Genomic DNA, 13356 nt, shown 5'->3' on the forward strand with positions numbered 1-13356 from the left:
CATTCTGGTCATCGTTGCTTTGGGCGCCCAGATAATGACCAAAATATTTTCATCAGCAAAAATATGTTGTTGTGCTTGTCTTCATGCTGAAAGCACTCTCCTGACATCATTCTTCAACCACAGCCACCTGTCCCAACCCACCACGGCCACCAGCCCACTCCCCACCCCACCACGGCCACCTGTCCACTCCCCAACCCACCACGGCCACCAGCCCACTCCCCACCCCACCACGGCCACCTGTCCACTCCCCACCCCACCACGGCCACCTGTCCACTCCCCACCCCACCACGGCCACCTGTCCACTCCCCACCCCACCACGGCCACCTGTCCACTCCCCACCCCACCACGGCCACCTGCCCACTCCCCACCCCACCACGGCCACCTGCCCACTCCCCACCCCACCACGGCCACCTGTCCACTCCCCACCCCACCACGGCCACCTGTCCACTCCCCACCCCACCACGGCCACCAGCCCACTTCCCACCCCACCACGGCCACCTGTCCACTCCCCACCCCACCACGGCCACCTGTCCACTCCCCACCCCACCACGGCCACCTGTCCACTCCCCACCCCACCACGGCCACCTGTCCACTCCCCACCCCACCACGGCCACCTGTCCACTCCCCACCCCACCACGGCCACCTGCCCACTCCCCACCCCACCACGGCCACCAGCCCACTCCCCACCCCACCACGGCCACCTGTCCACTCCCCACCCCACCACGGCCACCTGTCCACTCCCCAACCCACCACGGCCCACCAGCCCACTCCCCACCCCACCACGGCCACCTGTCCACTCCCCACCCCACCACGGCCACCTGTCCACTCCCCACCCCACCACGGCCACCTGTCCACTCCCCACCCCACCACGGCCACCTGCCCACTCCCCACCCCACCACGGCCACCTGTCCACTCCCCACCCCACCACGGCCACCTGCCCACTCCCCACCCCACCACGGCCACCTGTCCACTCCCCACCCCACCACGGCCACCTGTCCACTCCCCACCCCACCACGGCCACCTGTCCACTCCCCAGCTGGCGAGCCTCGCTGCCTCACCTTCCCGGAAGTCTTCACTCCCTTCCACAGGCTGAAGTAGAGCAGGGCAATGACCAGCACCAGGCAGGCCGTGAGCTGCCAGCGGGGGGCACCCAGGTCGCCGATGCCCTGGCTCTCGTGGAGGTGCAGCACGCCGCGCCTGGAGAGGAAGGAGATGGGGGTCCTGGGGGGCTGCCTCCCTGCCCAGAACTGGACCAGGGGGCTGCGCTTGTGCAGAGACCTGCCCTCCCCCACTCGGCATGGCAGCAGGGACCTGGCCTGATGGGCCTGGAGACCCCCACCCCTCGCCCCCCACCCCAGAAAGGCCAGGACCCCAGCCTAGGTGGAGATGCAGGGCCCACCCTCCAGGTGAGCAGAGCAGGTGGGCCACCGCACGCTGGGAGCCCACAGAAGCCCAGCCCTGGCCCAGGGCCACACTGTCAGGAGAAGGTAGACTGTGATAACTTAAAGACGTAGATTGCAAACCCTGTAATAGCCACTAAAAATTAAGACAAAGAGCTAGATGGACTTCCCTGGTGGTCCAGTGGTTAAGATTCCACGCTTCCAATGCAGGGGCCACGGGTTTGATCCCTGGTCGGGGAACTAAGATCCCACATGCCATGTGGTGTAGGCAAGAAAACAAAACGAAACAAGAAAAAAAGAGCTAGAGCTTATTAGCAAATGGAGTAGATAAAGTGGAAGCCAAAATAATTAATTAATTCCAAAGAAAATAAACAGAGGAAACAAGAAACAACCAGAGGGACAAGCAAGATGAAAGACTAAACCCCAACCATACTGATAATTATTGATTGGAAACACTCTAATTAAAAGACAGAGATTGTCATAGTGAATAAAAAAGTAAGAACCAACTCTGTGCTGTCTACATGAAACCCACTTCAAATATGATACATATAGGTTTAAAACATAAGGATGGAGAAGATATCCCATGTAAACACTATTCATAGGAAAGTTGACATGATCATATTAATACCAGACAAAGCTGACATCAGAATGAGGAATAGGGACTTCCCTGGTGGCATAGTGGTTAAGAATCCGCCTGCCAATGCAGAGGACATGGGTTCGAGCCCTGCTCTGGGAAGATCCCACATGCTGCGGAGCAACTAAGCCCGTGTGCCACAACTACTGAGCCCGCGTGCCACAATTACTGAAGCCCGTGTGCCTAGAGCCTGTGCTCCGCAACAAGAGAAGCCACCACAATGAGAAGCCCACACGTCGCAACAAAGAGTAGCCCCCACTCACCGCAACTAGAGAAAGCCCACGCGCAGCAACAAAGACCCGACGTAGCCAAAAAAAAAGAAAAACAAAAAAAGAATGAAGAATAGTACCAAGAGGAACATTTCATAATGGAAAAGGGCTCAATTAAAAGATTTGATATTCATAAACGTGTGCACTTTAGAACAGAGCTTTAAAAATACATGAATGAAGCAAAAACTGATAGAACTGTGAAGAGAAATAGGCAAATCCACAATTATAATTGAGATTTCAACACCCCTTTCACAGTAACTGATAGAACAAATAGACAGTAAGGATGTAGAAAACTTAAACAGCACTAGGAGCTAACAGGACCTAGCCAACACGTCTACCCAATGACGGCAGGATACACGTTCTTTTTAAGTGCATGTGGAATACTTACCAGGATAAACTATATATTGGGCAATATGACAAATCTCAGTATCTTTAGGAATAATAAGGTTTTAAAATATATTGTCTCACCAAATTTGAATTAAATTAGAAATCAATAACAGAAATATATCTAGAAAACCTCCAAATATTTTAAAAATCAAACAACAAACTTCTAAAAATCTCCTGTGAATCAAAGGAGAAATCACAAGGCAGATCAGGGAATACTTTAATACACAACATATTAAACGTGCAGGAGGCAGCTAAAGCAGTCTTTTAGAGGCAAGTTTGTAGGTTTAAATATATAGCTTTCTAATTTATATTAGAAAGTAGGTGAAGGTGGTTTTAATAAGTGTTTACGGAGTTGAGGGAAATTTAAAACTAGTTGGAGTTACAGGGGCCAATTTTGGGGTTTCCAAAGCCCACATGCACTTTGTAGCACTTACAGCTTTACTACTTCAATGACTATAGTTATCCTGGCCTTTATGGAATTTCACTGTGGGATGTGAGCTCCCTAATTACATGTGCCTTCAAGAACATGCAATGCTTTCCACAAAGATCCGCTTTATAAAGTGGGTTTACATTCCAGAAAACCTTTGCAGACCTGACAGTCAGTGGGGCCTGTCTTAGGGAAACCCAGTCACCACCGTTAGTGAAATCACCTGGTGTGTCATCAGTGCAGTTTAATAACTCATCGTGTCGTTAATGATCTATGACTTCGTCGTAAACCTTCAAAGGCACCGCCTTTGTCCCAGGGTCACCTCCAACTACGGTTGGACATCTGCTCTTGCTAACAGCCCTTTATGTGGAGGGTTCAGGCAGCTTTCCAGCTCAATCTTTCTCTTCCAGACTTGGAATTTCCAAACACACTTCACTAGTCAGCTCTTTTCTTTTTTTTTTTTAATTCATCTATCACATATGTTTCCTTCTAGCATTCTTAATAATAAATCATTGACTAATCAGTTTTTTCCCTCTATTTTTCTCATCTGAAAAATCACTTAGATAAATCAACTCTTTCCACACCTCCCAAACAAAAGGTAAGTATCCCCAAATGGTCTCACCTGACACATTTGATACCTCTTAAAGCTTTCTAAACATTCTAAATTACACCAAAATCCATCTTAAAATTGTAAAAGACACACTAGCTTGAAAACTTAGCCATCGTTTTGTTGGTGAAATGATAACTTAAACCCAGCTCTAGCGAGAGCTGTCTCCGCACGTCTGTCAGTGGTGGGACGGGTGGGATGATCCCAGGTGCTCGCCCACAGCCATGTCTGTGTCTCCCCTTTCTGCTTTCTGGTGCAGGGGTCCCCACCCCTCCCTCTCTCTTTTCTGGTCCCCCGTCCCCCATCACACGTTAAACCTGAGACCTGGGCCACTGGTGAGAGTACTTGCAGCCCGGGCTTTGACCTGTCCATGAGATGCTCTTAAGTTTGGGAAATGCAGTAATGAACCAGCTGGCAGCAAGCTCCTAAGAATGCACAAGCAACTTTGATGAATGCTCTGCTCTTCTTTACTTGGACGAATCTATCATTTCTTGCTTGCTTGTCACTCTGAGTCCTGCCCACACACTCAGGTGACAGGGTCTGGGTTTCCATTTCTCGCGGGTACGTCCACATCGGTGTCTTTCAGGCAGATCTAATGGGACCCATCCCAGGTGGACTCCAGCCCGTCCTCTGAAACCCGCTCGCCCCCTCCTGAGAGCTCCTGGAGACCCAGGCCCTCACCCCCCAGCTTTGGACTCTCCCTCCTCTGGGCAGGCGGGTTCTCAGTGGCCCCTCTCTTCCCCCCTTCACAGAACCTCCCTCCCTGCCCTCCCCAGACTCCTTCACTCTCTAATCCCAAACCGCCAAAAAGAGTATCTTCCAAAAAATAAAACAAGTCCCATCACACACAACCCTCGTCCCCACCCTAACCATGTTCTTCCTAATAATGCCTGAGAAAGGCACCCCATCCCTCCGGCGGTCCCCCCAGGCCCCCCAAACCCTGCCTCACTCCATTCCTGCCCATTGCTGCCACTTTCTGAAGCAGCCAATCCTGGAGATACGCTCCCCACGTGTGGCGGGGATTCTAGAGCAAAGGACTTAGACCCTGAGTATCTGAAACACGCAACTTCAGACGCTGAATGTCCGCAGGTTCCATGAACATCCCTTGCCCTCTGGCGGTGTCACGCCTACACCCACACGACAGATTCTCCCAGGGCCCGAAGGCTCAGTTTCTCTCCTGCACACCGGGTGTCTCACCCAGCTCCACAGGCCCCAGGAGTGGGACAGTGCCTTCCCTCAGGGAAGACCTCGGGCAACTGTCTGATGGTCCCACCTCCGGCTGGAGGCCGGACGTGAGCGGAGGGAGAAGGGGAAGGTGACTGAGAAAGGGGAGCCCGGCCCCCTCTGGAGGCAGTGCTGCAGCCCCCGGAGCCCAGCCCCACACGCCTCCTCCCTGCGGCATCTGCAGGGTCACAGGCCATCCCCCCCAACAGACCCCAAAGGGCCGCAGGGGGCAGGCGGGGCAGCCCATACAGTTTCCCTTCCCTGCGAGGTCTCCCTGCAGGAGCCGTGCTGAGCTGCTAGAGGTGGGGCCAGAAATAAGCCCACAAGAGCCCAGAGGAACGGGACCCGGCACAGGCCAGGGAGGGGTCCTCCCCACATCCTCGGGAGGCAGCAGGGGCGGGTGGCTGGCCCGGCTTCCCCCTCCCCACCCCCGGGGGTGTCACCAGACCCCGAGGCCCCCACTTACTCAAAGTACTCGGCGGCAGGGGTGGTCCTGAAGGTGTCATTGGGGTCAGGGCTGGAGGCGGGGGCGCGGGTGTCGGAGCAGCGGGGGCTGTTCCAGGTGTGGTTGCAGTGGGTCCAGGGCAGCTCCGTGGTGAAGGAGGAGAAGAGGTAGTGCAGCGCCCAGGCGATGATGACGTTGTAGAAGAAGCCGATGTAGAGTGAGATGAGGATGACCGTGTAGCCCACGCCTGGTGGGGAGAGCACGGCCCCATCAGCAGCTCACCCTTGCCCCTCCCCTCACGGGTCGCAGCTCCACCTGGGCTGTCCTGAAACCAGGCAGCGCCTTTAGACACGCCAGAGGACGAGGGAAAGGGTGGGTCCCAGACTTCGCGCCATGGGCAGAGAAGGGGCTGCCCACTTCCAAAACCATCCATGGCCCTTGACGTCTACCCAGACAGGTAGGGCTATCCAGCGACGCCCTGGTACAGCCAGGTCACCCGCAGACATACACGGTAACTAAGGGCCATCCATGGCTGTCCACCGTCACTCACAGCCTGTCAGGGTCATCCAGGCTCACTTAAGGTCATCTAGGGCCACTCTGGGTCACCCAGGGCAACTCAACCCAGGGCTATCCAGGGCCACCGGCCAAACAAAACCGTCAGAATCATCCGCAGGCACCCAGGACCACCCAGGGCCATCTAGGAACAACACCAAGGATACAAAACACCAAGTCAACAAAGGCCACCCCAAACCACTCAGGGTCACCTAAGGCCATCCAGGGCCACCCATGCCAATAGGGCCATGAAGGCCGTCCAGGGTCACCCAGGGATGCCCAGTGCCTCCCAGAGCCATGCAGGGCCACCAATAGTCACTAAAGGATAACTAGGGCCTTTCATGCTCTTCCACAGCCACCCAGGCTCATCCAGGACCATCCAGGGTCTCCAAGACAATCCATGCCTCCCTGGGCTACCTAGAGCTATCCAGGACCATTCATGGCCACCCACAGCTAACCGTGCCCCCCTAGGCCACTCAGGGCAAACACAGTCAGCTGGGTCTGCCCGACATCACCCAGGACCACGCACGACCATCCAGGGCCACCAAGGGTCACCTATGACCACACAGGGCCCCCCAGGGCTCGTCAGAGTGCCCTCTCCAGGATCACAAGCCCTGGAATTTGTGACAGTCCCTGAGGGGCTCCTGGCTCCTGGAGCAGAACAGAGCGGTGAGCAGGCTTTGGAGACGCGACATCCTGGCTGTGGTGGACGGGTGGTCTGGCCGTGAGACCTCCTCCCTGTTCAGTGCCGGACAAGCAGTGCCGGGTCCCATTACTGCGGGTCACGGTGTCAGGCTCCACGCAGAGCTCTCTTGTTTCAGCCTTCTTTCCCAGCTTTGTTGCTACGACTAGTTTGGGCTATAACGATAACTTCACTGTCTTAGAACCTGGTGGGCGCCCTGCCCCGTCTTGCCTGCCTGTGGCCAGGGAGGAGCTCGCCTTCAAGCCGACTTTTTCGGGGAGTGGCTTGGCTCGTTTTTTATGGGTCTAGCCCTTAGGAGAAGCTATTTTCCTGCTCAGGACACTTCATTAAATTCTCTTCCTACCCTGAAAGCAAAAAGAGAGGGACTACAATTTATTTATGTGTAGATATTAAACAGGTCCAGTATCAGGAGTGATTTATTTAAAAGCAAACAGTCCCTGGTACGTGGTCCCTCTTGGAAAACATGCTCAGTAGCAACAATGACAAAACCCAAACTGCTCCTTCAGAAGGCCTTCTCCCACGTGGACTCGTCCATGTGAAATGAGTCTTGACTGCACTTCTGCTCCCTGAGCTCCTTCGGAGAGGCTGGCTCCCCGTGAACTCGCCCCGGCAGCCACGTCGGCGGAAGCCACGCTTCTTCCACTGCGTCACGGAAGGTGTTCCTTGGTGGTGAGCCAGCCGTGGGCGCCTGCCTGGAAATCTTTGGAAGGTGGCAACGCCGCACACCAAATCCTCCACTTGAAGTTTGGGGAACTCAACGGAGCTTTTGATCAAACACTGAAGCAGATCCAATCCGGTGTCAGAGAGAGAGCTGCCTTCACCTCTGGTTCTTCTGAACCCACCGCCGTGTGGATAGCCCTCCGCTGGGCAGGCCAGGTTTCTCGCTGTCACAGCAGAGGGACAAGGGTGCCCCGGGCTGATGGAGCTCCCAGGGCACGCGGGCTTTGCCCCATCAGCCGCAGCACACCAGCCCCGGAGGGTCCCCCATCCAAGGGCGCTGCTGTCCAGTTGCCCCAAAGGCCTGCGCGAAGGAACGATTTCCTAGGAATGTGGCTGTGAGCGCCAGCCATTCTTTCGGTGCCTCTGAGTTCTGTCCTCCAGGACCACAGAGCCCCAGGAAGCCCTGGTCCTGGGCCGCCCAAGGGCAGCCCCTCACCGACCCTGCCTTCAAGTTCTTCCTCTGTGTCACTTAAGACCCAGCCACACGAAATCCGCTGCCCTGTTTGCTCTGAGAATGCTCTTGTTCAGTGAATGATCAGGGTTCATACGTCATCATATACTCTAAATAAAGCTCCACCTGATAACGTTTCTTCTATTATTCTGTGCCACGGGAAACATCCCTCCCAAGGAGGTGGCAGGCTCGGTCCCCTCTAATACTTGCAGTGAAAATATGAATGAGAACTTGATGAGTTCCTCTTTTGTCCAACTACCAGGAAGCTCAAGACCAAGTGTGAATTTCAGTCACAGCTCTTAAGGTCAATTTTCTTAAATTTCAGTTTGTTCAGTATTTTTAATATTAACTCTGCATGCATTTTGTTTTATTTTAAGCCACTTACAATTCTTTTCTAGAAAGAGGAAGAGTTTGGTAAACCACACTAAAATATTATTGACCACAAAATATAATAAATTATTTTATAGTCGATGAAATAGGTGTTTTCCATGCCATACACACAGTGGGGGTTATCTTAGGCAATTAACCAGACGACCTGAAACGGAGCATCCTCGGGCCTCAAGAGGGACAACAGCCCCCTTCTCCACCTCTAAAGCCAGTCACTCCAGAGCGTTCCCCAGAGCTGGCTTCAGCAGGAAGAGGGTGTCGGGGACAAATAGTAATTCCAGGACGCCAGCTGGAGGACACGCCCTGATGGAGCAGACTCCCATTCCTTGCAAGACTCACTGGCAGGTCTTTGAAGAAAACAGGAGAGCGAGCATTCCTCCGCTGTCGGTCTGAGTGCCTTTCGTATCTACTTGGTGTGTGTGTGTGTGTGTGTGTGTGTGTGTGTGTGTGTGTGTGTGTATGAGAGAGAGGGGGCAGGGGGAGGGGAGGGACAGGGAGGGAATGAGAGTGAGAGGGAGGGGGAGACGGGAGACAGAGACAGAGGAAGGAGAGGGAGGGAGGGCGGGAGAGCTTGGAGAGACCCCCTCCCAGGCCCTGTGGTCACACTGGTTGCCCTCGGCATCACGGGCAGCTGCTGGAGGGACAGTGCCGGGGACCGAGGACGTGGCACGGCCCTCTGAGGGCCTTCGCCCTGACTGTGGGCGCCACTGCCTGGCCTTTTCGGGTTGATCTCAGTGCAGTCAGGCCCATGGAAGGACTCCCATGTCCAGGGAACGGAAGGACGGGGAAGAGGGCTCCCCAGAGAGCTGGGTTCCCTTCCGCAGGGCCTGGATGCGCCAATCGCCCATTGGAGGACCTGCGGCCCCATGATGACCGTTTGGGGCATTTTAACTGACGTCTTCATCTATCATGTGTTCCCCCTATTTAATGACACGTGAAAGTACGTGCAATTTTATGAGTTAAACTTTTTTTAAAGACAAGGAAGGAAAGGAAGGCACGTGTGTCAGGGTATCCAGAACAGCACGGGTTGCCTCCCCTAACTCAAGGAGCAATGCCAACCTCCTGTCCAGTGGGCATCCTATGGAGAAACTTGACCTGAAGGAGCAGGGATCACCTGCTAGCGATTGTAGCTTTGTTAGTATAAAACTATGCAAGGCATCTCTTCTTCACACATAGAAGTTCTTGCGTTGATTCACTGATCTGCAACAAACAGCCCTGTGTTGATAACACAAAGATTCCAAGGCTCAACGGCTGACTTTCTGTGATGTGCAATTTCCCAAAATCCCCAGTTACCAGATGGGGTGACCAGGCTCCGGCTGAGCTTCCGCCCGCGGGCGCTGCAGGGTGCTTCTCCATGTGGCCTCACTGGCCCCGCACAGCCCTCCAGGAGGATGAGTTTCCAGACCTGGGAGGCAGGAGCGTGGATGGGCCGTGACGTGGGGTACAGCTCGGAGCCAGCTGGCGTCTGCCCGGGTCTCCAGGCTCTGAGGTCAGGCCGTGCTAACTGCTCCGCAGCTGCACGCGTAACTTCCCCGTGGAGGGGCTGACACTCTCACTGTTTGAGTCGGATTTTCTGCAGTAGCCAAATTCTTCAGGCTTAACTAGTCCTTCGAGACCCTTGGAGACCACTTACGGACGTTCTACAAACTGCAGTATAGAAATTCACTTTGGCAGTTCTGTTGGAGAAAATTCTTCTTGTGGCAGGACACACAGCTGGAAATTTGCTTCTGTCTGCGGGCCCGCAGCCCTGGGGTCGGCGTCCTTTTTCTCGGGAAAGAGGCCGATTTACTCTGATTCAGCTCTGGACTCCCTGCTGGGAGGTGTGGGCTGGGGTCATGTCACGTCGCAAACTGACAACTTGCTCCAGAAGTAAACGTGTCGCACAGCCGGCGTCCTTCCCTGGCGCCCCCAGGACGGTCACTTGAGGGCGGGCCCGCCTCACGTCCGACCCGGCACCTTCGCGCTGTGTAACTACCGACTGCTGCGCAGCCCGTCGCGGGAGATGCTGGCTGCCCGGCAGGCCCGGAGCTCAGGATGAACTCACGCGTCCTGAAGTGTCAGGGGGGACTCGCCGCCCCGACGGTATCGGCCCTGCCCGCAAAGTCACCGGCCGTGCCCTCGACCTGCCCGGCTCTGAAGAGGCGCCCGCAGTCTCAGCTTCCTGTGCTTCCGCCCTCGGGAACCCCGAGCGCACAAGAGGCCGTTCCAGTGACTTATTTAAGTGTTGACTTCTGTGAGCAAATCCTGCTAAGGGGACGCCCAGCACGGAACCTGAACCCAGAGCTGCCGCCTCGCCCTGCAGAGGCGTGTGGGGTGAGCTGGGCCAGGGGTTCCCTGCAGCTCCACTGCTGAGTGAGCTGTGCATCATCTAGCCTAGGAGAAAGCTGCTCACGCCTTCGGGTTCACCCAGCAGGCCGTCAGAAAGGAAGAACTCCACCACAGATGGTAGATAGATCGTGTTATGGGTTGGATCGTGGCCTCCAAAATTCATTTGTTGAAGTTTTCCCCCCAGTATTTCAGAATGTGACCTTATTTGGAGGCAGTGTCTTTACAGAGGTGATCAAGTCAGGGTGGGCCCTAGTTCAGTGTGACTGATGTCCCTGTAAAAAGGGAAGTTTGGATGGAGAGACACACATGCAGGGAGGATGTGAAGACCCAGGGAGAAGACAGCCACCCACAACCCAAGGAGCGAGGCCTGGAGCAGGCCCCCTCCCAGCCCTCAGAAGGAATCAACCTCACCAGCACCTTGAGTTTGGACTTCAGAACTTTGAGACAACAAACGTCTATTATTTAAGCCACTCAGTTTGTGGCACTTTGTAAGGCAGCCCTAGCAAACTAATACAGATGGATAGATAGATGAACGACAGACAGATTACAGATGACAGATGACAGATCTAGAGATAGGAGTATTTTTTATCTTTGCTACTATTTTAGCACTTTGACAAAACAACACTACTCATCAATTGCAGGCTGGCCTCACCTGGGAACAAGGAGACACACTCTCAAATCCTTAGTCATTACAGATCTTTAAAGTAGGACCAAAATTAAAAGGATGTGTCCACGTGCCTAGACACGTAGCAAAGCAGGAGTGAATGCACACAGCTGGGGTTGACTTGCTTCAAAATTGCTCCAGCCTTGCCCTGGTCCACACCACGCCAGGTGCAAGGGGGCGTCCCCGCCGTTACCTTTCAGGATAGGGCAGATCTTCCAGACGCCGGCAGCCCCCTCCCTGTTGAACTGCCCGAGGGCCAGCTCCATGTAGAAAAGCGGCATCCCGGCAATGACCATGAAGAACAGGTAGGGGACCAGGAAGGCACCTGGGGGACACGACAGCATGTTCAGCCTGGGGCCGAGGATGGGCTGGCCTGTTGTCATTGGAGCGAGGGCTCAGCCGTCCCAGCCGACCACGTGTGTCTTGGGCACGACCACTGTCATCCGTGCCCCGTCCCTGTTTCTCCCTGAAGTTCCCTGCAGGCAGGGGTGGTGAGCTTCCTGCCTCCATGCCTGGCCCCCGCTGTCATCCGTGCCCCAACGCATCCCTGCAAGACTCCCGGTCAGCTCCCTCCCCAGGTTACGGGTCAGCCCTGAGAGCAGAGCACATGACGCACGCCCACGTCGTGGCTCTGCTCCTGGGCGCTGTCCCTTCCCCACCTGCGCGGCAGGGCCTGCCCTGGGTCCCCCCACCCCCCCCCCGTGGAGACGTCTGCGCTCTTGAGCTGGAATCCTCGGGATGTGACCCTGCCTGGCCCCTGGCATTTGGAGCCTGCCTCCATCGGGCGGGCAGCCTCGCTCAGGGCACGAAGTTCAGGCCCCCGCGGGCTCAGCCTCCTTAAGCCCTCTCGCTCCGCCTCAGATAAGGGGGCTTTGTCTCGGCTCTCTTCCAGGGAGGGGCGGGGGAGACAGGGAGACCCCAGCGTGATGCCTGTCTTGGGGCAACTTCTGTACCTGCTTAGGCCTCAAGCGGGGTGCCGAAATGCCGACCCACTCACAGGCACCCTGGCAGGCCGTCTCCAAGGAAGTCTCCCGAAGCCCCAAGTGTGTGGCATGGAGTGACCCCCGACAGGGGGTGGCAGTGTCGGGGGACTCACAGGAAACAGGCACCAACCTAACTGCTTCTCAGCTTGAATTTTTGTGCTGACCCTGGCCCATTTCTTAGTTTTCTGCCTCAAGCCCACACATGGAAGTTCTGGGACTGGCTGTGCAGGGGGAGGGAGACGGGCACAGTCCCAGGGCATCTTTGGTGCCGGCAACTGCACGGGCCTCTGCGTGCTTTGTAAACACTGGTTAAATCAGCCAAAGATCCCATTCTCTGGGCCTTGGAGAGTTTTCTTTTCCAAAGTGAAAGTCACCTTTGGAAGCAGAAAGCAGAGCCATGGTGCCTCTGACCGCTCCCTCGGGGATCCCGCTTTCCTGGCCTCAGCGTCCTCGGCTGGAAAGGACAGTCAGGGAAGGAGACCACTCGGAGCTCTACGTCTACAGTTCCAGGACACTCATCTGGGGAAACTGCGCCCCACTCATGCCGCATTCCTCCAGATGCCCGCCTTGTGGCCCTGGCCGGCGGGAGGGCGCAGGTGGAGGGGGGGACGCACTCACCCCCGCCGTTTTTGTAGCACAGGTAAGGGAACCGCCAGACGTTGGCCAGGTCCACAGCGAAGCCAATCACTGATAGGAGGAAGTCGGCCTTCTTGCTCCAGGTCTCCCGCTCCTGGGCCTCCGCGGGGCTCCGCGGGGCGCTGAGGAGGGTGGAGTTCGTGAGCTGCACCCCATTTTGCTCCTTGACCAGGACGAGTTCCACGGCCTTCGGGCCCGTGGCATTGGCCTCCTTCGTTGAGGCCACCACGGAAGACATCAGTGCCACGGAGCACCTGCTCTTACTCATGGCCTCCGGGACTCAGTGCTTCCTCCCTCTCGGTCTACAGCCAGCAGGAAAGAGAAACACACAGGAAGGCACTGATGTAGCAGCCAGATCACGATGCCCCGGTGGCGTGAGCACAGATCGGAGGCGTTTCCAGCCATTTCTTTGGGGCAGAACAAATGCACTCCAAGCACCCAAGAGGACACAGCCAGGGTTGGGGACAGTAGGAGATAAGCTACCCTCCTCGCGGGGCTGGGAGACAGGCCGTGGAGACCTCAGGACAGACTCTGCTCCA

At 55.8% G+C, this 13356-nt stretch overlaps 1 protein-coding gene across 1 annotated transcript in view; it reads right to left on the reverse strand.

The window, feature by feature from the left end:
- SLC6A3 (solute carrier family 6 member 3) overlaps positions 1 to 13119 on the reverse strand; it is a 34843-nt gene extending 21724 nt beyond the window's left edge. Inside the window, exons 1-4 of the mRNA XM_036847959.1 lie at positions 12800 to 13119; positions 11392 to 11523; positions 5415 to 5640; positions 1059 to 1197 (exon numbers count right to left, since the gene is read on the reverse strand). Coding sequence (XP_036703854.1) covers positions 1059 to 1197; positions 5415 to 5640; positions 11392 to 11523; positions 12800 to 13085 — 783 coding nt within the window. The 5' untranslated portion in view covers positions 13086 to 13119. The remainder of the gene's footprint in view (positions 1 to 1058; positions 1198 to 5414; positions 5641 to 11391; positions 11524 to 12799) is intronic.
- Between the last annotated feature and the right edge of the window lie 237 nt (positions 13120 to 13356).

The sequence above is a fragment of the Balaenoptera musculus genome, chromosome 3, assembly GCF_009873245.2.
Source record: "Balaenoptera musculus isolate JJ_BM4_2016_0621 chromosome 3, mBalMus1.pri.v3, whole genome shotgun sequence".
NCBI lineage: Eukaryota > Metazoa > Chordata > Mammalia > Artiodactyla > Balaenopteridae > Balaenoptera > Balaenoptera musculus.